At 41.6% G+C, this 23,890-nt stretch overlaps 5 protein-coding genes across 7 annotated transcripts; 2 read left to right on the top strand and 3 right to left on the bottom strand.

Moving 5' to 3' along the window:
• Positions 1 to 85: 85 nt before the first annotated feature.
• On the bottom strand, positions 86 to 2,228 carry LOC124326362 (tetraspanin-1-like). Of its 3 annotated transcripts, XR_006915544.1 has the most exons (7): positions 1,936 to 2,228; positions 1,673 to 1,861; positions 1,428 to 1,601; positions 1,146 to 1,352; positions 841 to 1,049; positions 577 to 781; positions 86 to 542 (listed from the first exon to the last, which is right to left on the bottom strand). XR_006915544.1 is itself a non-coding variant. In XM_046785129.1 (6 exons), the coding sequence occupies exons 1-6, from the start codon at positions 1,999 to 2,001 to the stop codon at positions 652 to 654; spliced, it is 975 nt and encodes a 324-aa protein (XP_046641085.1). In that variant the 5' UTR covers positions 2,002 to 2,228; the 3' UTR covers positions 86 to 651. The 3 variants fall into 3 exon arrangements, 2 of the variants coding, with proteins under 2 accessions (XP_046641085.1, XP_046641086.1); XM_046785129.1 differs by having other exon boundaries at positions 86 to 781; XM_046785130.1 differs by having other exon boundaries at positions 86 to 757; positions 1,936 to 2,225.
• Positions 2,229 to 4,450: 2,222 nt separating this feature from the next.
• On the top strand, positions 4,451 to 6,048 carry LOC124326230 (acetylgalactosaminyl-O-glycosyl-glycoprotein beta-1,3-N-acetylglucosaminyltransferase-like). Its single transcript, XM_046784944.1, has 3 exons — positions 4,451 to 5,288; positions 5,363 to 5,567; positions 5,659 to 6,048. The coding sequence occupies exons 1-3, from the start codon at positions 4,508 to 4,510 to the stop codon at positions 5,933 to 5,935; spliced, it is 1,263 nt and encodes a 420-aa protein (XP_046640900.1). The 5' UTR covers positions 4,451 to 4,507; the 3' UTR covers positions 5,936 to 6,048.
• Positions 6,049 to 7,625: 1,577 nt separating this feature from the next.
• LOC124326161 lies at positions 7,626 to 9,641 on the top strand. Its single transcript, XM_046784833.1, has 6 exons — positions 7,626 to 7,767; positions 7,847 to 8,159; positions 8,228 to 8,382; positions 8,462 to 8,663; positions 8,737 to 8,988; positions 9,066 to 9,641. Exons 1-6 carry the CDS (start codon positions 7,648 to 7,650, stop codon positions 9,545 to 9,547), a joined length of 1,524 nt encoding a protein of 507 aa, XP_046640789.1. The 5' UTR covers positions 7,626 to 7,647; the 3' UTR covers positions 9,548 to 9,641.
• Positions 9,642 to 11,599: 1,958 nt separating this feature from the next.
• On the bottom strand, positions 11,600 to 14,653 carry LOC124327730. Its single transcript, XM_046786727.1, has 2 exons — positions 14,191 to 14,653; positions 11,600 to 14,007 (listed from the first exon to the last, which is right to left on the bottom strand). Exons 1-2 carry the CDS (start codon positions 14,651 to 14,653, stop codon positions 11,600 to 11,602), a joined length of 2,871 nt encoding a protein of 956 aa, XP_046642683.1.
• A 5,344-nt stretch (positions 14,654 to 19,997) lies between these two features.
• LOC124327729 lies at positions 19,998 to 22,403 on the bottom strand. The gene is made up of 2 exons (XM_046786726.1): positions 21,941 to 22,403; positions 19,998 to 21,757 (listed from the first exon to the last, which is right to left on the bottom strand). The coding sequence occupies exons 1-2, from the start codon at positions 22,401 to 22,403 to the stop codon at positions 19,998 to 20,000; spliced, it is 2,223 nt and encodes a 740-aa protein (XP_046642682.1).
• Between the last annotated feature and the right edge of the window lie 1,487 nt (positions 22,404 to 23,890).

The following is a 23,890-nucleotide window of genomic DNA, read 5'->3' as shown; positions in this document are numbered from 1 at the left end:
TGGAACCTTATAGAATCATTATTATACCTCGGCCCATTTTCTTCCAGGAAATCAGGTTTTACCCTACATTACATATTTTTGTTCATTAAATCGATATAAAATTCTTGTATTTTCAGTTCAAAGGCATATATCCTTGTAAGTTAGTTGAATGAGTCCGGATGTCCAATTAAAATTCTTCGAGTCTGAATTCTGATAGTCCGTTAAGTTTTTTAGACATTTGTCCTACATGAAACGTTCGTTATAATTAGTACAAGTCGCTAATTATTAAAATAGTAGTCGATGAAGATGTTTGATATCAAAAAGGGAAGTTGAATGAACAATCGTCTTTTGTACAAGGATAAAATGCCAAATGAGAGGTCTATATAAAAGAGTCGGTAACAATCAGTCGATGTATTGTCATAAAGTCTTGTCACATTTTTATGTAGTCGTCGTCGGCGTGATTAATCAAAGGCAATTCGTCATCAACATTCATTCACACGTATGTACATTCACACAGAATTTTCATGGTGGGGGGAGATTATTTGGAATTCCTGATTTGATTCTTCTTCTCTCATCTATATAAACGCTATAATGTTCATACAATTTTATGGCTAGAAAATAAGACACTCGAATTAAATTAGGAAAAAATTTTTTAAAAAATGTTCGATTGATTCAAACAAGCGATGACGATTTGGACATGATGACCGGCTCCAGATTTAACGAGTTCATCGATGTGGAAGAAGGGGTGAATTGTCGTTTGGAATCGGCCGATTCGGCGCTGTGATTATGAAAAGAAAAAGAACTTTTAAAATTAAGGTTTAGAGTTTGATGTTATATCGAGTGCGGAATTGCAATACATACTTGGATAGCATGGGCGCTGATGCGTAAGATGAATTGAGACCCTGTCGCGAAGTGAATCGGCTGTCACCGCTCACTTGCTGGCGGATGTTGACGGCGAAAAGTGCCGTCAACACCATGGCAACGATCTGGACGACCGCCACTACGGTGATGGTGACGAAGGTGTACCTGGCGTAGCTGTTGATGGTGTCCACCAATTTCTTACCGCATCCCTATCAACACACAGACCAGAAAAAGAAATGAATTGAATTCATTGAGGTACAGCGGCGAGCGCCAATGAGGTACAGCGGCGAGCAATCGTACTATACCTCCTGGAAGAGAACTCTCGATTGATCTTCACCGCGGACACCGTCCGAAAAGGAGACTCGCTCGCATTCGAAGGACGTCTGGTCGACGCAGCAGGATTTCGGGACCGTGTAAGTGGCGTCCTTGTCGATGAAATCGCGGGTCATGTGGCGTTTGCCGTACTCGGAGCGGGACCAGCTCTTGTAGCCCGTCGTTCCGCAACATTTCCACTAAAAAGGAGAAAGTCAATTGAATGAAGGACTAACGAGAGCAAATGATAAATAAAAGAGCAGCACAACACTCACGGCTTCTTGGATGAGGTCCAGTTTGGTGGTGTTGGAGAGGTCGTTGCCATAGTGACGCTCGACGGCCACCCGGATGGAATTGTGGACGTCGTTCTGCAGGTCGGCCTGCTGCTGGTAGAGGACGAAACCTCCGACGATTTCGGTAATCAGGAAAATTGCCATGGAAGCGAAAAACTATTGGAAGAAAGAATGACAATTTAGATATGATGATTGTCTGATAATTAATTTGTTCAAATTTTGTTTACCATCCAGAGGAGGCAGCTGTTTTCGGCCAAGACTCCGATGCATCCGAGGATTCCGGCCACTGTCATCAAAGCGCCGATGGCGACCAGAATGTGTCCGACGAAATAATTACCGTCGTGGAAAAACAAGTGGGTGAAATCGGGATCGAAAAGGACCCGGAGTGACAAGGCCATCAGGGTCGGTCCCACAATCTGCCAGCCAAAAATTCAAAATTAAAAAAATTGAGCGGGAAATTTAAATGTACTAGGAAAATTCAACAACTTACGAGGACGATAAAGTTGAAGAGGAGGGCTCCCCATTTCAAAAATCTCTGATTGGATGATGAATGCATTGTGACACTAAAGATATTTCACTGGTAGTAAGAACCGAACGCACTAGAAGAGCAGCACTTGTTGAGAGATTTCAAATTAGGCGCGCTGAAACTCTTGAATGCACTACGAGTGGCGTTTCGATTGAAGGGAGAACTGTGTTGGTTGAATGGCTGGGCAACTGCTGGCTGAGCTGGCAGAGGTGTGGGATGTTGGACTTGTTGCGAGTGAGTACGTTCTTACCCGTTAGTTGCTGCCTTCAAATAGGTTGAGATTTGGGTACCTCCCAGTTCCGTTTCCATCCATCTTGAATTTGGTTTGGGTTTTTCTTTCGCCTAGCACGACCCTCTCGGGAATAAAATTCGGCGCCGGAAATACGATGACGCATTACACCTCTCTCCTTTTCTTGCCGGATGACGCAAGTCTAAAGGGAATTTTATTTTGTATTTTTTCAAACTGGTTTTCTAGGAATGTGTGGACGCGTGTATAGCAGAGAGATTCGTGGTGCGTCAGGGATCGCCGCAGGCTTTTTTACTATAGTAGCGTGTAACATAGCAGGTTGTTTTTTTCATCTTTTAAAAGATATTCAAATTTTAATTTCCGGCGGGATTTTCGGTGGTTTTTTTTTTTTTCTTATACGGCGATACTTCCTATATGTGGCGCAATTTAGTGCGAGTAATACATATGTTCAAGGTCGTTAAACTTTCGTCAAAATATATGCATCATCCCCAAAATGTTTTGGAGTGTCATAATAATGAATAATTAATAAAAGGGAATTTTTCAAATGATTTAAAAAGACCGCGCTCGGACCACCGTATGAGAAATCCGTTGGGGCTATTTAATAAGCCGATTGTATATCATCTGGTGGCCAATGTAACAGGACTGCGTGACGTCATAGCACCTGCACAAACCTGTAGTAAAAGTATGTGACGTCTTAGCTGTAGGCATGGCTTTCTAGATACTTTCAAACTAATTAAATATTTAGCATATAATTTCTGAACCTGTTGGAAAGTTAATTTTATTTTGACGGAAAAGAATAAAGAAACGGGTCTTGGGAGGGGGGGATTTTTTCGACTGTTGAGTCACTGCGTCATCCGACGTCATTTGAATAATTTTCCATACATTTATGCCAATGACGTCATATTCCTGCATTGATTTTCCCGAAACTGCGTGCGTTTGTTGACGATCGCCTAGTTGAATGATTGGAATGTTTGAGAGTGCCCTGCAGCGATTGATTTTCCCGTAGATGGAAATTGGTTTAGAGCTGCAGTGCGTTGTTATCTCGTAGCCTGCCGAACTGCGTGCCAGCGGTATGACGGGATGTGGGTTTCCCCCGTCGACATTATTTTAGCGCACCTTGTACGTCGAATTGTGGCTAACCACACAAAAATAATGCGCAATACTTTTTGTCTTCGTCGTTGGCAGGAAATCGAACGAGAAATAAGTTACCATTTAACAAATCAAAATATTTTAAATAATCAATAAAATTTCGATTTCAACAAGGTCTCATGGCTTAGATGGCAAAGCGCCTGCCTAGTAAGCAGGAGATCACGAGTTCGAGTCTCGTTGGGACCTATCTTTTTATCTTTATTAAATTACCTTAAATTTGATTAATTAAATATTTCCGCTCAATAATCACAAAATCTGAAAATTTCTTATTCATTTAAATGTAAAAAACAAAAAACAAATTAAGTTTCAGGGTGATGTCTAGCGTCAACCGGATGTTACACACTAGCGCAATGCAAACTCGTAACACATTTGAAGGTCAACCAAAGGAACTGCGGAATACGTGACAGATGATTTTTTCCTTTTTCTCGCCCACTCCCCTTTCTCATCAATCCATAATGGCCGTCTCATTTCATAAAACCAAAAAGAACGAATTTTTTGTTTCGTTTCGAAAGGAAGAGGAAGAAAACCAAAATTTTGTTATAATAGCCAAGGCCACCAAGTAAAAATCTAGCGGTACTGACAAAACATATTTTTCTTTTTTAAAAAAACAAAAGCCTTTGATTTGCATAACCACAGCCGACTAGCTTACGTATCGCATGCTGGCAATCGGCGGAAGTTCTAACGTGACAATTTTGATTTGAAAGTCTTGGCATGATTAACCAAGCGGCTATCAAATCGACCTTCTCTTATATATTTTATTTTATACAGGATATGCTTGAGCAATTCACAATTTGAGCTATTTCATTTTTTTATTCCAAATTAGATTATCTTTTATTACCCCCGTTCGGTATAAAAATTGGGCAGTGCCCATTCACGATGGCATGTCAATGTATTTCTTTCGTGTCGTCGTCAATTTTCGAAGGGGGTCGTCATGATTGAACTGATAAGTCGGCCAATGTCGCCATAAAAAATGTTTTAAATAATTTTTAAATAATTCTTCATGGATAATTATCATCAATTGAGACATGACAAGTTCAATCAACAGTTAGTCAGCGTCCGGTGGCCGGTGTTACAGGTGCCCATTTCACCATCGATCGTGCATGCTGGGCGTGTTGCGTGACTTTCATTCCAAAAAATCAAATGGCCACCGTCAGGAGGACTCGATTGAAATTCTTATATTTCACGATCGCCTTTGTTTTTCTCAATTTAGTTCTCACGGGACTGGATATCCACCCGTTGTCGAGGCCCAGCAATTTCATTCACCTGCCGGCCCACTGCGCCAGTCTACCGTGCGACACGCTCATCTTCGGACGGCCGGTGGTTTTGACGGAAAATCGGGCTCACTTGTCCGTCCCCGATGGAGTTGAAATTTACGTGAATTACACCGTCAATCGACTGGGATTGAAGCTGCTGGGCGGGAATTTGAACGACGTTACGTCATTCCGGTACTCGATCAACGCCGAGTCCCAGTGCCGGGCCAGCGATGGATTATTGAAGGTCGTCGTGGTTGTTGTTTCGGCTCCCGGACACTTTGACAGGCGCCAACTGGTCCGTCAGACGTGGGCCGGCCGGCTGGGCGACACCAGCTGGGGCCGGCACGTTTTCCTGACCGGCCGGACGGCCAACGCGACGCTGCAGAGTCGACTGGAGGAGGAGAGCGGTCAATTCGGCGACATTGTCCAGCTGGACATGATGGACAGTTACGAGATTCTGACGGCCAAATCGGTGGCCTTGCTGCACTGGGCCCAGCAATTCTGCAGCGCCAAGGTCCCGTTCGTCCTGAAATGCGACGACGACGTTTACGTCAACAAGGGCCGTCTTCACTCGGCCGTCACGGCCATCACCAAGACCATCCCTTACTACGAGGCCGGCATCTACGGCACCCAAATTGTCATTGACAATCCGCCCCAGCGGAAGTTGGGTAATAATTATAATTCAACCTCATTTTAACACAATTGAATTTGACAATTTCCCATTTTTTGATGAATCATTCAGAGAGTAAACATTACGTCAGTATGGAGCTGTGGCCTTGGCCAGCCTACCCATCTTATCTGTACGGCGGTTGTTACCTGCTGGGCAGAAAAGCCCTGGCCCCGTTGCTAACGGCCGCCCAGTCAACCCCGTATTTCCCCTTTGAAGATCTTTACTTGATAGGACTGTGTTCCCGGAAGGCCCACGTTCCACTCTGGACCTTTGACAAGTCAGTGGCACTAATTATAATGATCGATCAATCGATAGTTCCGTTGCATAATTGAATTGATTGATGATTATCTCTCGTACTATACAAACAGAATGTTCATTATGGAGAATGGCAACCGGACGGGCGATCCTTGTTTCGCTGGCGAGTCCATCACGTGGCAGACCCGATCGGATGGCCAGTTGCTGGAATCGCATCAAGCCACAAAGAAGCTGGATGAAAACAAGATCAAATGCAGCAGCAGCGGCCAGTCAGGACGAGGGGTGGGCAACGTGATTCATTTCCAATTGATCGATCCGGTCGAATACGAGACGTGGAGTCGCAACGTGAGTCTGCTGCTGGTCAACCACACCCAACAAAGACAAACCTGAATCGTTTGATTCATTCACCGCAATAACTCAATATTTATTGGCAAATGTAATAATTCAAATAATTTAAGCGCGCCAAAATCATTTAACAATCAACCAGCGCTATAAGAAATACAAGAAGAAGTTTGCAATAATGTTTCACTCTATCTGAAGAGTTTGAAAAAACAGTGTAGAATTATACTTGTTAGGTTATATAAGTTGATTTCCTTTGAATCAAACAAAATACAAGTTTCAGTTGACATCTATTATTAGAAAAGGGTAAAGGCTTGAGAGCCCTTTGGTGTCAGATATTGATCGGATAAAAAAGGACACGAGAGACGCAATTATATAAGAGCGATAGCATAGAACACCACACCAAAAGCTGATGGCATTACTTTCCCATTTGTATTATTGCTGCCATCGGAAACTCTTGACGTCAATGGACGCCGCCGTACATTACATGTAACGTTGCTCTATTAGACAAATTAGTGTGGGACGGCAAACAATCGCCTAAATCGTGCGGAGATATTAATTATTCGTGTATAGACATATGGTCCGATTCCCAAACTATTACAGACAGTATATATACTTATGTTGAGTTGATTGCGCTAGATGGTCGGCTAAAAGCTATTAGTGCCGGGGCTTTATAATTTGCATGGGGATGAAAACACTCCAACTGAAGAAGCCGATGGGCGAATTTCAATTCATTCGATACATCAAACACTCGAGAGTGGAGATGGCAGATTGCCAGTATCTGATTGATGAAAAGCTGTGGAATTAACGTCACAACTTTTTAGATTTAAATGTCTTATTCTCGAGTGTTTATTTGGACTGTGCAATCTTTTTTCTTTTGTAAACCACTCTGGGCTACTGCAGCGAATAAATGGATCACTGAACGGCTCGCGCGCGTTATTCGAATCAATGGAATTGCGCCATTCTCCGCCGTGTGAATTCTTCCAGATTGAAAACACTTTGAAAAAAAAACCAGATTGGATATTCCAGTTGAAATGGGGAGCCAGCCGAGTACCTAACGAACCGAACACACAGTATAGGTAGACACACATTGTTGATAATACTCACTTGCTTTCCTTATCCAGTCGTGCTTGAAATATATATACCTCATCTTTTATTACGGTTTCGAGTCAATATTTGCTCTAATTGTAATCCATATAGCTGTGTATTGACGAATTGTTTGCCGGCAAACATAACGGTACATTATTGCGCACATGCTGCTGCACATCATACATTTGACGATGAGTTTCGAATTTGATTACACAACACCGCGAAATATGAAAATGTGTCGGAAAGATCATAAGGAAACTATAAATGAAATAGCCCCATCAATTATAATACCCTTATAACCTATTATAGCACCGCATTTCGTCTTGACGCTAATTATATTCGCAATTGTTTGTTATTTTCGTGATAGAAAAAAAAAACATTTCAATGATATACCAATTGTGTTAGACCTAATGAACCGCAGTGGACTTTTTTTGACTTAACATATCGAAGCTCTTATTTCCCTCCCAAAATGAAGAACCGTTAGGAGCGCTAAATATAATTTAGTCCATTTTCTTTCCCCGTTTATAATGTACTATTTTTCAATTGTAGCACATAGAAGATATCGCCCAAGTGCTGCGCCAGCTCACTCTGTGTGTGTGTGTATAAATGGCCAGACCGTGATCACGCTAGATGGGACTTCTCTGCTGTCCGGCGCCCAGTCAACAACTAACAACATGGCTGCTGGCATCTCCTATCACATTCACGCCTGTTTCCTCCTCTGTGCTACTCTGTCCATTTGCCAGACGGACGCCATCGATTTGGAAGGCCATCTGCAGCAGCTCAGAGACAACTATGTAAGTGGACGATTTTAGCTATTTATAATTATTATTACGTAATGGTAGGCAATTAACGAAATTGTGGTTTCGATGTAAGGAAATTTTAGCGGCCATTCTGAATCTACTGGAGACTCTGGAACGTAAAGTCGAACAGCAGGAAAGTGAACTTAGTGAATTGAAGACTGAACAGCAGCGAATCAGGACGGCCGAATCGTTCCAGAGGCGAATTCTTCCAGATGTTGGAATGGAACGTCATCGTCAATCAATCGGAACGGGCGGCGCCATTCTCAGAAGTTGCAGCCACATTCGGGCGGCTCTTCCGTCACAAACTTCCGGCATGCACTGGATCGATCCCGACGGCCAGGGTGTTGGCGACGACCCCATCTACGTCTACTGTAACATGACAACAGGTGTAAATTACATTCTATCAAATAATTATTCTGGAATAACTTCAAAACTAAATGAAGAAATTTTCAAGGTTCGACGGCCGTTTTGCACGACAGCGAATCCCGGATATCCGTTTCGCATTGCACTGAGCCCGGATGCTACTCCAGGGTAATTCAATATTCGGCCACTACTAAACAAATGTCGGCATTGGCCCAGTTATCCGATGAATGCCACCAATCAATCCGGGTATATTTAATCAATTGTTATAGTTGACTGATTATTAATACAGTTTGAAAATGTTGAATCGAATTTTAATTGAATACAGTACGATTGCACCAGTGCTCCGTTTGAGATCAACGGCAACATTTATTCGTGGTGGAACGATCGGCACGGAAAGCCGCAATATTTCTGGTCCGGCAACCGGGCCAGCGTCCACACCTGCCAGTGCGGCATCGAGTACAACTGCATCGAACCTCTTTCCGATTGTAATTGCGATTCCAGTCTACCCACGCCGCTGGCCGATATCGGTCAGTATTTCAAACCCAATAACAATTTGATCATTTTTTGATCAGCGGTTATAATTGCGTAATAATAATTCAGGAGTGATTACCGATAAAAACCTACTGCCAATCACGAGGCTCAATTTCGGCCGGACCGTGCTGGAAAATTCGTCCGGCATGCACACGCTGGGCCGGTTCGAATGCACCGGACAGGTGGCCGTCCAGGGAATGCCATCCTCTTGCCAAGACCTTTGGCTCATAGGCCACACGTTAAGCGGATTGTACTCGGTCATGGGAGCTGCCATCGTTGAAAATGTCTACTGCAATTTCACGAAATTACCAAACGATCCAGGTATGAATCAAATCTAATTTTATCATTTTTTGTTTTTAATCCGCCCGGAATTAAAATTTTGAAATCATAAAATTTAGGTTTCCAGAAGTCGCTGGGATTTGGATTCGCCGATATCAAATCATCGCCCACGTATTTCTACGTCCAGAAGAACACGACCTTCTCGGCGACGGGCATTCCGATGCCGTTCGAAGTCAACAAGGTGAACGTTGGAGGGGCCATGGATTTGACTACGGGGATATTCACGTCACCCAGACCAGGCAGGTGCTTCTTCTCGTTCACGGGATTGGCTCAGTTCCCGTTCGCCTCTCCGTACAAACTGCGGCTGGGCGTCGGCATTTACCTGAACGGCTACCTGAACGGCCGGGGCTGGGTGGCCAACACGGCCAGAAATCAGTGGAGCCAGTTCACGCTTCAGTCGACTTTGAATTTGAACGCGGGAGACAGGGTGTGGCTGCAGATCACCGACATGTCGGACGGCGTCTACCTCTACGACAGCAACAGTCATTACACTCACTTTACGGGGTGGCTTTTGGAGGAGGAAACGTTCGATTCGCATTAATTTTTATGCATAACTGGAAATTGTATACCTGACTGAAATATACCGTGTTATTTATTCAAATTAGTGTGCAAATAATAAGTTCGGTAATGATTTATTGTTGATTTCTTATCATATCAGACGCTTCCGGGATATCCGTTTTCCTTAATACGAACGTAGAAATGTGATCAACTCACATTTTTTGCTCCGTTTCTTCACAGCACAATAGTAAAAGAAAAACAAATGATATGTTAAACCCGTTTCGCAAAAAATTAATCACTGGTAAATGAAGCCGGTTAGTGTTGAGAAAAAATTAGCCGTTTTCATGGTCTCATGGCTTAGATGGCAAAGCGCCTGCCTAGTAAGCAGGAGATCACGAGTTCGAGTCTCGTTGGGACCTAATTTCATATTTTTGAAAATTTTTTGAAAATTTGTATGACTTACTATAATAATATATACTATACTTCACTATAATGAATTTAACAGTTAACAGTAAAATAAATGCTGTATGAGAACGAAACAATAAAAAAATCCCCACTTAGTCTCATTTTAAAGCCGTTAAACGTACTTAACTTTGTTTAAAATAAATTTCTTGAGTGAAACACAGCAGAAAAGTTATTTCAATAATAATATATAAGTACCCTTTTCCAATCTTCCGAAATAATTTTCAACGCAACCGCTAGGGGGACATTTTGTATGCCGCTTCAATTTCTCTCTTGCGAAAAAATTGAAAAAGGGTACCTAATTATTAATATTAAGATAGAAAAGCAAGCTTATCAGCTCGCCGCGAAGGGATAATCGTAAGCCAGTTGAAAACTGTCTTAAATAAAAATTCAGGGCCTATTGTTAAGTCGGATTTTTTGCTAAATGCCATCCTAATTTTTCAGAATTTTTCTGTAAATTCTGTTTTTTCTCTGAAATTTTCTGGAAAAAAATTCTATCGCGATATTTTGTTTTGTCTGAGTCAAAGGGCATGGGTAAAAACAATATTTTTATTCTAAAAAAAAGTAAATCTATAATTAGACTTGAACCATGGCCCTCTTCATTATCATGCCAGCGTCATAACCAAAAATCTATTTTTCGTCTTTTAATTCAATCCATTATCAAAGTAAATAAAATTATTCTTGTTCTGGCAGCACCGCATATTTTTTGTATAATTTTTAAGACAAAAAAGTCTGAAATCTGTTGTGAATCTGTTATTCACACTTTTCTTCAGACTTTTTTGTCTTAAAACAGGATTTTTCTGTCACAGTTCAATATTCTTGCAAGTTATTAACGTTTAGTTTGCTCAACTCATATGTTCCTATTTTTACACATAAAGTTCAATAATTGAATTTAAAAAATAACCATCGTTTAGTCAAATAACTACAAAACATAAATGCAAATCTGGTTGTTGCGTCATGGTTGGGACACCAATGATTGCGTCATCACGGCGATGCTATGGACATCTGGTGGTTTTTAATCATGTTTAACCATCCATAACGAATATATTTCAATTAAAAATATTAGACAAGAAAGAATTTATTTTAAACTTAACACGTTAAGTAAATGACAAGCACGTTAAGAATGTAAAGTGGAATTTAAACCTAAGGTGAAAAAGTTGTAGTCGCCACCGCAAGATGTCACCAGTCATTAAGTGAAAAAGTTGTAGTCGCCACCGCCAGATGTCACTAGTCGTTAAGCAATTATTTTAACAGTTTTTCATTAATTACAGGAGAACTAATTAAGTAAATGAAATTATTTTTGTTCTGGTCGCACCGCATATTTTTTGTCTAATTTTTAAGACCAAAAAGTCTGAAATGTGTCGTAAAAAGCCCGAGCTATGGAGCGTTACATACATACATACATACATACAGACAAAGTGACATGGCTTTTTTTTTTCTGCGTATGCGATTAAGATAGAAAAGCAAGCTTATCAGCTCGCCGAATGGATAGTCGTAAGCCAGTTAAAAACTGTCTTAAATGACAAATTCAGGACCTATTTTGTATTCAAAAGTGACGTTACGTTGTTGAGTGACAAAGGCACACGAAAAGCGAATTTGTGAGACAGCAAAACAGTAAGAAAATAAAACAAATTTATTCTGGGTTATTTTCAAACCATTGATCTTGTGTAACCTGACACAACATATTTAGCCGTCTTTCTTCCATCTTTCTAGCAAATAACCCATCGCCAGTCGATATTTTCAATGCTCTTTGATAGTCAAATGGCAAGACGGCCAAATCACTAATGTGTCTTCCCCTTGAAAGAGCGACGAAAGTCAGGCCGGCGGTTTCTTTGGGACCGATGTCTACAACAGTTTTGCCTAGAGTTTCTCCTTGAGATTTCCATACGGTCATCGCATAAGCCAGGCGAAGGGGAAACTGAATCCGGACGGCTCTCGTGTCATCAGACCGTATGGATATTGCCGGGATTGGTATACAGTTGTGAGTTGAAATGCCGTTATTCATGGTTGTAGAGAAGAATTGAGGACCGGTATAATCAGGCCATCTAACAACGATGAAATCAGGCAGATCAACATTGGGCTGTTTGGAATAGACGATGTCAACCACGGTACCTCTGGCACCATTAGTGAGACCCACATCCGTGTTGATGTTGGATGTTAACGTTACTTGGGCTCCAATCGCAAGGTACAGTTCAACTTCAAGCCCTCGAAACTGATCAGATGGCTTTGACTTGCCACTTGAAGGCACATTTACCGACCGTAGTAGGGTGATTGGCATTTGAAGTTGTGGTAATTTAAAGTAATTCCTGCGATTAACAGCTTCGTTGGTGGCAAACAAGTAGGTCGCATCTTCAAAATCAGTGCCAAAGTTGGCAATGGCTTCCGGATTCCTTGCTTGAAGGAATTTCCACTGGTCTATGGAACAGTTTCCCTCTCTCAAAGAGTTGAGTGTGTCCAGGAATGTTTGCTGGTCAATGTCGCCATCTTCTACTTGTTGTCGTCGAACTTCTGTCAACTTGATGACGGATTGGAAAGCCAAGTAAGCGGCCCGACCCTCGTTGGCAAACGGTGCTGTTGATTGGGAATAGAGGGAAGGAGCAGCCACAGGAGGAAGCTGAGCTGGATCTCCAACCAAAATAACAGTCAGCCCACCACAAAAAAGGTTGTTGCCTTTAGCTTCACGAAGACGAGCGTCAATTTTTCCAAGCATGGTCAAGCTCAACATTGAATATTCGTCAATTATGATAATTTTAACATGACGAAATTTCTCTTGAAGAGCTGCCAGTTTCGCTCCATTAAGAGGGCCAAACTTTGTGCCTTGGCCTTTTTCTACTGGAATTTGAAATATCTTGTGCAAAGTTTCACCGCGGATGAGATGGGCAGCTTTCGCGGTGTAGGCCGAACGGACGATATGTTCTTTAGGGACAGCACTGGAAATTGCTGAAATAGTGAAGGTTTTGCCAGTACCAGCTGTGCCATTGACGATCAATAACAACTGTTTCCGAGATTGCAGAGCCTCAACAACCATATCGAACCACATTCGTTGTGAACGATTCAGTTGACTGGGACTGACAAACGGTAAATCTGTAGAATCAGTGCCGAGATCTCTTCCGTTGGTTAGATGATTAACCACCCAAGTGCTTCCACAGGCCAATTCATGTGGAGTGTAATGAAGCTGAAGACTAGTCAGCCAAGGGAAAGAACGGTCAATCACAGGTAGATCAGAACGAACTTCTTGTTCGCCAGCAGGTCGCATACCGACCGCTTGCTGCCATTCAAGTTGATTAAAGTTGTCGTTTTCAATGTTGTCTTCTTCCTGGAGGTCATCAGCTGCCTGATCTAATCGACTTTGTAATTCTTCGTCTAAGTTGAAATATTGACGCAGTTCCTGAGCTGCAGTCAATCGAAAGTCTTGCCATTGGCGTACGACAAGGTTGTCATCCAAAAGCATTGGAATAGATGATTCCGTCCATGGGAAAAACTTGATTAGCGAATATCGGCAGAACAGATGGTAGGTAGCTGACGTAGGAGAATTTCGATGCACCGGGAATGTCAAAACAATGGTCTTGTCCGGCTTGGGATTATTTCTAAGATTCCCTTTGACGACAGTGAAGTGACGACAAAACTCGATAAAATTGGGTTGATCAAGATTCCAATTGGGGTAGGTGTTTTGTTCAATGTAAACATGACGTTTGGCAAAGTAGGTAAGCAGAGTTGGTCGAGTTTCCAACTCACCAGTCGTTGGATTTCTGAAGACTTCGTTTACAGTCAGGTCCAAAGAAACGTTGACGTAATTGAAGGATGATTCACAGTGGTGGCCGGAAAACAAAATGCGCGACGCTTCACCTTTCCCGATGTCACGATGGCCAATGGAACGAATGATAGAGGAGCGAAAAGCGGAGCCAGCATTATCTGTGACATCAGCCTTGTTGATAATCGTTTTGATCACTTGCTGTAAAGTGTTTCCAGACCGCTCTTGTTTGCTAGCATACTTGACCATGTAGTTCATTGCAGCGTGATGATCAAGAATGAGCTGAAGATCTACATTGGCACACCAATGTTCCAACATTGATCTGTTGTGAACATTCATGTACTTGTCGTTTCTTTTGAGAACAATTTTCGCACGAACAGAGTCTGTGTTTCCGATTTTTTCAAAAACTATTCTCGATTCACTAACTAGATCAAAAGGAAAGTGGAAACGACATTTGCCGTCCTTCGATTTACAGTAACCGTCTGGTCGACAGACGTGACGTTGAACACAGTTTGCCAATCTTTCGAAGAAGTCGTCCATGGCTGCTCCATCGTTCAAAATTGACGAGACATTGCTTGAACACGGATGGGGAACTGGTACTTCAGCATTGAACGGGTTGACTGGATCAGACCGAGTATTACAGGCACACAACAGAGTATCGGCATACTTTAGAACCTTGAGTTCTGCAAGAATGCCGGCTTCAACTAGATCTTGCTTTTCTTGGACGTCTTGTTCGCTAAGGTTTGCTGTGTACTGTGGATCAGCTAGTTTTTGCGCCATAAGTCGGCCAGCGTAGACTTTAATCATTAGGTCGGCAATCCCCGGGTCGTTTTTGAGCTTTACAACACCGTGGGCATGAATGGCTGTTCTTGATTGCCACTCGAAACGATACCAAAACCATTCGAGATCCAAGACACCACCGAAAAAATGTTTCATGAAAAGACGTAATTTTTCGGAAAAGTACCAGTCTGCTAGATGTAAATTTGCATTTGTACTCTGGTAGCGAAGTTTTGGTTCAGCTGAACCGTTGGGCATGAGACGATGGAGGTCGTCCCAGTGATTGTCAGCAAAGCTAACAGTAAAAAAAGCCGTGCCAAGACCTTTCTGTTGCATTATAGCCTCTAATTCTCTCCGACGCTTGCTCCAGTAGGCGTCACTGCCAGTGACATTGGCTGTATAAGAGTACATTTTGCTGATGACCGAGTCAAGTTGACCGTTGGCAGCCATAGCCTTAAGTTCCTCCATAGACAATGCAGCTTCTTCGGGATTTTGTCTCAGAAAAACGGAACACTGCCCAAGGGCTCGATGGCGTCGTATGCGATCAACCGACCAAAAACAGAAGCGCTCATGTTCAGCAAACGGATAATACAAATACTCGTTTGGATGAGATTCGTCGGGTTCCTTTGTACAATCAATCTCGGCATATTTCATTAAGTGGTTAGAAGCAACGAGTTCGGATAGGTCTTGTCTGCGACCTTTCTTTGTTGGGTCAGCTTGCCCAAGAGGAAACAACTTGATGAAAGCCAGAGATGCAAGACCAGACATGACCTCAAATTCGTTGATAGGCTCAGTTGAAATTGTTGGCCAATTAACCGGATCGAGCGCATTTAATATTTCATTTTGTTGAGGAGGCCTGATGTTGTTTGAAATGACGAAAGCGACATCAGGAGGTTGTGGCTGATCAAGAATGTCTTCTGATGGAACATCCCTTGTCATGGCTCCTTCGTCAGTGACATTCAATTCATCGTTGTCGCTGTCCATCGTCGGAATATTTAACAAAGGTCCATCTTCGGGCAGCAAATCACAGTTGGTCTGGCTAAAAGTGATACGATGTGAAGCAAAGCCTGGATGGTTCTGAATGAGAAATCGGCCAACTGCTTCAACTCGTTTTCGGCAAACTTTGAATTCGGCACAGGTGTTGTCCACACCTCTCCTTCTTATGACGAGGCACGGAAGTTGCTCTGCTGTGAGAGGAATCTCTCTGATGAATCCGGCTACGTCTTGTTTGAAATTTGCCACGTAGCCACGAGAAACATGTCCACCAGAAGGTAGCCGGAAGACAGACATGATGGAAATTACTGGCGAGAGAAGCATTTCTTCAAGAGGAGTAAGTTCCCGAAAGTGCTTCTGAATTGCTAGTGGAATAGATGAAAAATCACGCACCATATCATTTTGAATGCCAAAAGGGTTGAATTCCGTAAGTTTCTTGCAACGGCAGCAAATGTAGGGATCGACAATTGCATCTGTTGTAGGCCACAATTCTCGACAGTGGAGGCAATGCTGCTGATTTAATTGATGCAATTCAGAATGGAATTTTTTCATATGCTTGTCGACGAAAGGTTGCTTATGAAGCGGTCCATTGACGGAAGCATCAAAAACATCTAGATATTCTTCTTTGGAGATTTGACGGGTTTCCCTAGATCGTCGTTGAATACTTGCATTACTTTGTCGCCTATCGTTAGCTTCATCTTGGGTTTCATTGGATATTCTGGCGGCAAATCGAGCAGCGGAAGCAGCAAGTCTAGCAGCAGTTTGTTGAGGACACTCGGCTTCTCTGTCGAATGTATGCCTCAGAGCATCTTCAGCACGGCGATTAACAGTCTGTTGTTCAGACTCGGCTGATCGTACTGCAGAATTCCTGAGAGCATTTGCTTCAAGTCGAGCACACCGCTGAACTTCAGACTCGGCTAATCGTGCTGCAACATTTCTAGCAGCATTTGCTTCAAGTCGAGCACAAAGCTGTACTTCAGACTCTGCTGATCGTGCTGCAGCATTCCTAACAGCATTTAATTCAAGTCGAGCACACCGCTGAACTTCAGACTCGACTGATCTCGCTGCAGCATTCCTGACAGCATTTGCTTCAAGTCGAGCAAACCGCTGTTCTTCAGATTCCGTTGCTCTACGTTTGGCTTGCCTAGCTGCAAGTTCATCCTTTCGTTTTCTCTTAGAAGACATTTTGACGTTCGATAATCCGGGAATAGATTTGACTATTGCTTTTGGTGTGGTAAAAAAAACAATCAGGCAGAAACGGTGTTTTTGTGTGGTAAAAACAGTCTGACAGAAATGGTGTGTGTTTGGCACCCTTTAAAATCAATTTGTTTTTTTTATGGTAAAAACAATCGATATTCTGGGAATAGAAATCATCAAAGTGATGGAGCAATGTGATTTCTTGTTTTCTTTGTATGGTAAAAAAAACAATCAGGCAGAAACGGTGTTTTTGTGTGGTAAAAACAGTCTGACAGAAACGGTGTGTGTTTGGCACCCTTTTAAAATCAACTCGAGTCGAATCACCCTTATATAACCTCGTATCAACACTTTCTTTCGCAATTGCAATCCTGTGGGATTTTTCTGTCACAGTTCAATATCCTTGCAAGTTATTTTCGTTTAGTTTGCTCAACTCAAATGTTCCTATTTTTACAAATAAAGTTCAATAATTGAATTTAAAAATAACCATTTTTTAGTCAAATAACTGCAAAACATAAATGCAAATCTGGTTGTTGCGTCATGGATGGGACATCAAAGATTGCGTCATCACGGCGATACTACGGACATCTGGTGGTGATTTGTTTGGGCGGAATATATTCGTAAAATTATTTTACTCATGTTTAACCATCCATTACGAATATATTTCAATAAAAATTATTCGACGAGAAGGATGAATTTTTAACTTAACACTTTAAATAAATGACACTTACATATTTAGTGGAAAGTGAAATTTAAACCTAAGGTGAAAAGTTGTAGTCGCCACCGCCAGATGTCACTTGTATCAGCTCGCCGCGAAGGGATAGTCGTAAGCCAGTTGAAAACTGTCTTAAATAAAAAAATCATGGCCTATATTGTTAAGTCGGACTTTTTGCTAAATGCCTTCCTAATTTTTCAGAATTTTTCTGTAAATTCTATGTTTTTTCTCTGAAATTTTCTGGAAAAAAAATTCTATCGTTAAATTTTGATTTGTCTGAGTCATGGTTAACAAAGGGCATGGGTCAAAACAATATTTTTATTTAAAAAAAAAGTAAATCTATAATGAGACTTGAACCATGACCCTCTTCATTATCAAGCCAGCGCTATAACCAAAAATTTATTTTTCGTCTTTTAAATTTAATTCGATCCATATTTCAAAGTAAATAAAATTATTTTTGTTCTGGCAGCACCGCATATATTTTGTGTAATTTTTGAGACCAAAAAGTCCGAAATCTGTTGTGAATCTTTTGTACACTTTTCTTCACAGACTTTTTGATCTTAAAACGGGATTTTTTCGTCACTGTTCAATATCCTCGCAAGTTATTTACGTTTAGTTTGCTCAACTCATGTGTTCCTATTTTTACACATAAAGTTCAATAATTGAATTTAAAAAAAACCATCTTTTAGTCAAATAACTACAAAACATAAATGCAAATCTGGTTGTTGCGTCAAGGCTGGGACACCAATGATTGCGTCATCACGGCGATGCTATGGACATCTGGTGGTGATTAATTTTGCCACCTACCACCAGATGTCACTAGTCGTTAAGTAATTATTTTAACAGTTTTTCATTAATTACAGGAGAACTAATTAAGTAAATGAAATTATTTTTGTACTGGTCGCACCGCATATTTTTTGTCTAATTTTTAAGACCAAAAAGTCTGAAATGTGTCGTAAAACGCCCGAGCTATGGAGCGTTACATACATACATACATACATACATACATACAGACAAAGTGACATGGTATTTTTTTTTCTGCGTATGCGATTATTAGCTTCGCCCTTCGGGCTCGCAAAAATGATAAGGAATATCATCACATAAATTAAATGAATTAAAACTTTCTATTATGTCTGTAATGTGTAAATAGGTTCCGGTCATTACTATGTATTAATTAAATATGGAGGGTAACATGACACAAAACTGTTTCATTTTCAATTTGTTTTGTTGGTTTAATGTGGATTTATATTGTCGTCTAGGAATCATAGTTAAAGTTGCAAACTGAGCAACACCCTAACATGCAGCAGTTGTTGGAATGTTACACACGTGAATTATATGAGATTTAATTGAAAATTAAAACACTTTCAGTGTTGATTTTATCTCAAATTTTAAAAATCTTTCGTTTTGGCGCTTTTTACATACATACATACATACATACATACATACAGACAAAGTGACATGGCTTTTTTTTCGAGATTTGTTGCGCGCCGCGCCGCGACGCTCCATAGCTCGGGCTTTTTACGACACATTTCAGACTTTTTGGTCTTAAAAATTAGACAAAAAATATGCGGTGCGACCAGAACAAAAATAATTTCATTTACTTAATTAGTTCTTCTGTAATTAATGAAAAACTGTTAAAATAATTGCTTAACGACTAGTGACATCTGGCGGTGGCGACTACAACTTTTCACCTTAGGTTTAAATTTCACTTTCCACTACATATGTAAGTGTCATTTATTTAAAGTGTTAAGTTAAAAATTCATCCTTCTCGTCGAATAATTTTTATTGAAATATATTCGTAATGGATGGATGAGATTTTTTCGAGATTATTACGTCAGGTGATGTGCCAATCTGTTTCGTCCAACTTTTTCAAACTCAAAAATTGATTGTTCTGTGAGTGAGAGTGCCAGTGTTTCGATAGTGACATCCAATTGATGATTTCCTAAAAGGTAATAAGAAATTCATTTCAAATTGTCGATAAGACATTTAGAAAAGTGGAATAGAATTAGCTGATTTCGTTATGAAGTCAATAGATTGCAGATTATCTATTATTGCGAGCCCGAAGGGCGAAGCTAATAATCGCATACGCAGAAAAAAAAAAGCCATGTCACTTTGTCTGTATGTATGTATGTATGTATGTATGTATGTAACGCTCCATAGCTCGGGCTTTTTACGACACATTTCAGACTTTTTGGTCTTAAAAATTAGACAAAAAATATGCGGTGCGACCAGAACAAAAATAATTTCATTTACTTAATTAGTTCTTCTGTAATTAATGAAAAACTGTTAAAATAATTGCTTAACGACTAGTGACATCTGGCGGTGGCGACTACAACTTTTCACCTTAGGTTTAAATTTCACTTTCCACTACATATGTAAGTGTCATTTATTTAAAGTGTTAAGTTAAAAATTCATCCTTCTCGTCGAATAATTTTTATTGAAATATATTCGTAATGGATGGTTAAACATGAGTAAAATAATTTTACGAATATATTCCGCCCAAACAAATCACCACCAGATGTCCGTAGTATCGCCGTGATGACGCAATCTTTGATGTCCCATCCATGACGCAACAACCAGATTTGCATTTATGTTTTGCAGTTATTTGACTAAAAAATGGTTATTGCCATTTTGTTCGTTAACGTTGGTGGCAAACAAGTAGGTCGCATCTTCAAAATCAGTGCCAAAGTTGGCAATGGCTTCCGGATTCCTTGCTTGAAGGAATTTCCACTGGTCTATGGAACAGTTTCCCTCTCTCAAAGAGTTGAGTGTGTCCAGGAATGTTTGCTGGTCAATGTCGCCATCTTCTACTTGTTGTCGTCGAACTTCTGTCAACTTGATGACGGATTGGAAAGCCAAGTAAGCGGCCCGACCCTCGTTGGCAAACGGTGCTGTTGATTGGGAATAGAGGGAAGGAGCAGCCACAGGAGGAAGCTGAGCTGGATCTCCAACCAAAATAACAGTCAGCCCACCACAAAAAAGGTTGTTGCCTTTAGCTTCACGAAGACGAGCGTCAATTTTTCCAAGCATGGTCAAGCTCAACATTGAATATTCGTCAATTATGATAATTTTAACATGACGAAATTTCTCTTGAAGAGCTGCCAGTTTCGCTCCATTAAGAGGGCCAAACTTTGTGCCTTGGCCTTTTTCTACTGGAATTTGAAATATCTTGTGCAAAGTTTCACCGCGGATGAGATGGGCAGCTTTCGCGGTGTAGGCCGAACGGACGATATGTTCTTTAGGGACAGCACTGGAAATTGCTGAAATAGTGAAGGTTTTGCCAGTACCAGCTGTGCCATTGACGATCAATAACAACTGTTTCCGAGATTGCAGAGCCTCAACAACCATATCGAACCACATTCGTTGTGAACGATTCAGTTGACTGGGACTGACAAACGGTAAATCTGTAGAATCAGTGCCGAGATCTCTTCCGTTGGTTAGATGATTAACCACCCAAGTGCTTCCACAGGCCAATTCATGTGGAGTGTAATGAAGCTGAAGACTAGTCAGCCAAGGGAAAGAACGGTCAATCACAGGTAGATCAGAACGAACTTCTTGTTCGCCAGCAGGTCGCATACCGACCGCTTGCTGCCATTCAAGTTGATTAAAGTTGTCGTTTTCAATGTTGTCTTCTTCCTGGAGGTCATCAGCTGCCTGATCTAATCGACTTTGTAATTCTTCGTCTAAGTTGAAATATTGACGCAGTTCCTGAGCTGCAGTCAATCGAAAGTCTTGCCATTGGCGTACGACAAGGTTGTCATCCAAAAGCATTGGAATAGATGATTCCGTCCATGGGAAAAACTTGATTAGCGAATATCGGCAGAACAGATGGTAGGTAGCTGACGTAGGAGAATTTCGATGCACCGGGAATGTCAAAACAATGGTCTTGTCCGGCTTGGGATTATTTCTAAGATTCCCTTTGACGACAGTGAAGTGACGACAAAACTCGATAAAATTGGGTTGATCAAGATTCCAATTGGGGTAGGTGTTTTGTTCAATGTAAACATGACGTTTGGCAAAGTAGGTAAGCAGAGTTGGTCGAGTTTCCAACTCACCAGTCGTTGGATTTCTGAAGACTTCGTTTACAGTCAGGTCCAAAGAAACGTTGACGTAATTGAAGGATGATTCACAGTGGTGGCCGGAAAACAAAATGCGCGACGCTTCACCTTTCCCGATGTCACGATGGCCAATGGAACGAATGATAGAGGAGCGAAAAGCGGAGCCAGCATTATCTGTGACATCAGCCTTGTTGATAATCGTTTTGATCACTTGCTGTAAAGTGTTTCCAGACCGCTCTTGTTTGCTAGCATACTTGACCATGTAGTTCATTGCAGCGTGATGATCAAGAATGAGCTGAAGATCTACATTGGCACACCAATGTTCCAACATTGATCTGTTGTGAACATTCATGTACTTGTCGTTTCTTTTGAGAACAATTTTCGCACGAACAGAGTCTGTGTTTCCGATTTTTTCAAAAACTATTCTCGATTCACTAACTAGATCAAAAGGAAAGTGGAAACGACATTTGCCGTCCTTCGATTTACAGTAACCGTCTGGTCGACAGACGTGACGTTGAACACAGTTTGCCAATCTTTCGAAGAAGTCGTCCATGGCTGCTCCATCGTTCAAAATTGACGAGACATTGCTTGAACACGGATGGGGAACTGGTACTTCAGCATTGAACGGGTTGACTGGATCAGACCGAGTATTACAGGCACACAACAGAGTATCGGCATACTTTAGAACCTTGAGTTCTGCAAGAATGCCGGCTTCAACTAGATCTTGCTTTTCTTGGACGTCTTGTTCGCTAAGGTTTGCTGTGTACTGTGGATCAGCTAGTTTTTGCGCCATAAGTCGGCCAGCGTAGACTTTAATCATTAGGTCGGCAATCCCCGGGTCGTTTTTGAGCTTTACAACACCGTGGGCATGAATGGCTGTTCTTGATTGCCACTCGAAACGATACCAAAACCATTCGAGATCCAAGACACCACCGAAAAAATGTTTCATGAAAAGACGTAATTTTTCGGAAAAGTACCAGTCTGCTAGATGTAAATTTGCATTTGTACTCTGGTAGCGAAGTTTTGGTTCAGCTGAACCGTTGGGCATGAGACGATGGAGGTCGTCCCAGTGATTGTCAGCAAAGCTAACAGTAAAAAAAGCCGTGCCAAGACCTTTCTGTTGCATTATAGCCTCTAATTCTCTCCGACGCTTGCTCCAGTAGGCGTCACTGCCAGTGACATTGGCTGTATAAGAGTACATTTTGCTGATGACCGAGTCAAGTTGACCGTTGGCAGCCATAGCCTTAAGTTCCTCCATAGACAATGCAGCTTCTTCGGGATTTTGTCTCAGAAAAACGGAACACTGCCCAAGGGCTCGATGGCGTCGTATGCGATCAACCGACCAAAAACAGAAGCGCTCATGTTCAGCAAACGGATAATACAAATACTCGTTTGGATGAGATTCGTCGGGTTCCTTTGTACAATCAATCTCGGCATATTTCATTAAGTGGTTAGAAGCAACGAGTTCGGATAGGTCTTGTCTGCGACCTTTCTTTGTTGGGTCAGCTTGCCCAAGAGGAAACAACTTGATGAAAGCCAGAGATGCAAGACCAGACATGACCTCAAATTCGTTGATAGGCTCAGTTGAAATTGTTGGCCAATTAACCGGATCGAGCGCATTTAATATTTCATTTTGTTGAGGAGGCCTGATGTTGTTTGAAATGACGAAAGCGACATCAGGAGGTTGTGGCTGATCAAGAATGTCTTCTGATGGAACATCCCTTGTCATGGCTCCTTCGTCAGTGACATTCAATTCATCGTTGTCGCTGTCCATCGTCGGAATATTTAACAAAGGTCCATCTTCGGGCAGCAAATCACAGTTGGTCTGGCTAAAAGTGATACGATGTGAAGCAAAGCCTGGATGGTTCTGAATGAGAAATCGGCCAACTGCTTCAACTCGTTTTCGGCAAACTTTGAATTCGGCACAGGTGTTGTCCACACCTCTCCTTCTTATGACGAGGCACGGAAGTTGCTCTGCTGTGAGAGGAATCTCTCTGATGAATCCGGCTACGTCTTGTTTGAAATTTGCCACGTAGCCACGAGAAACATGTCCACCAGAAGGTAGCCGGAAGACAGACATGATGGAAATTACTGGCGAGAGAAGCATTTCTTCAAGAGGAGTAAGTTCCCGAAAGTGCTTCTGAATTGCTAGTGGAATAGATGAAAAATCACGCACCATATCATTTTGAATGCCAAAAGGGTTGAATTCCGTAAGTTTCTTGCAACGGCAGCAAATGTAGGGATCGACAATTGCATCTGTTGTAGGCCACAATTCTCGACAGTGGAGGCAATGCTGCTGATTTAATTGATGCAATTCAGAATGGAATTTTTTCATATGCTTGTCGACGAAAGGTTGCTTATGAAGCGGTCCATTGACGGAAGCATCAAAAACATCTAGATATTCTTCTTTGGAGATTTGACGGGTTTCCCTAGATC

This window comes from Daphnia pulicaria, chromosome 2 (assembly GCF_021234035.1).
Source record: "Daphnia pulicaria isolate SC F1-1A chromosome 2, SC_F0-13Bv2, whole genome shotgun sequence".
Taxonomy (NCBI): domain Eukaryota; kingdom Metazoa; phylum Arthropoda; class Branchiopoda; order Diplostraca; family Daphniidae; genus Daphnia; species Daphnia pulicaria.
The sequence above is the reverse complement of the archived record's forward strand: the minus strand, read 5'-3'. Positions and strand labels throughout refer to the sequence as shown.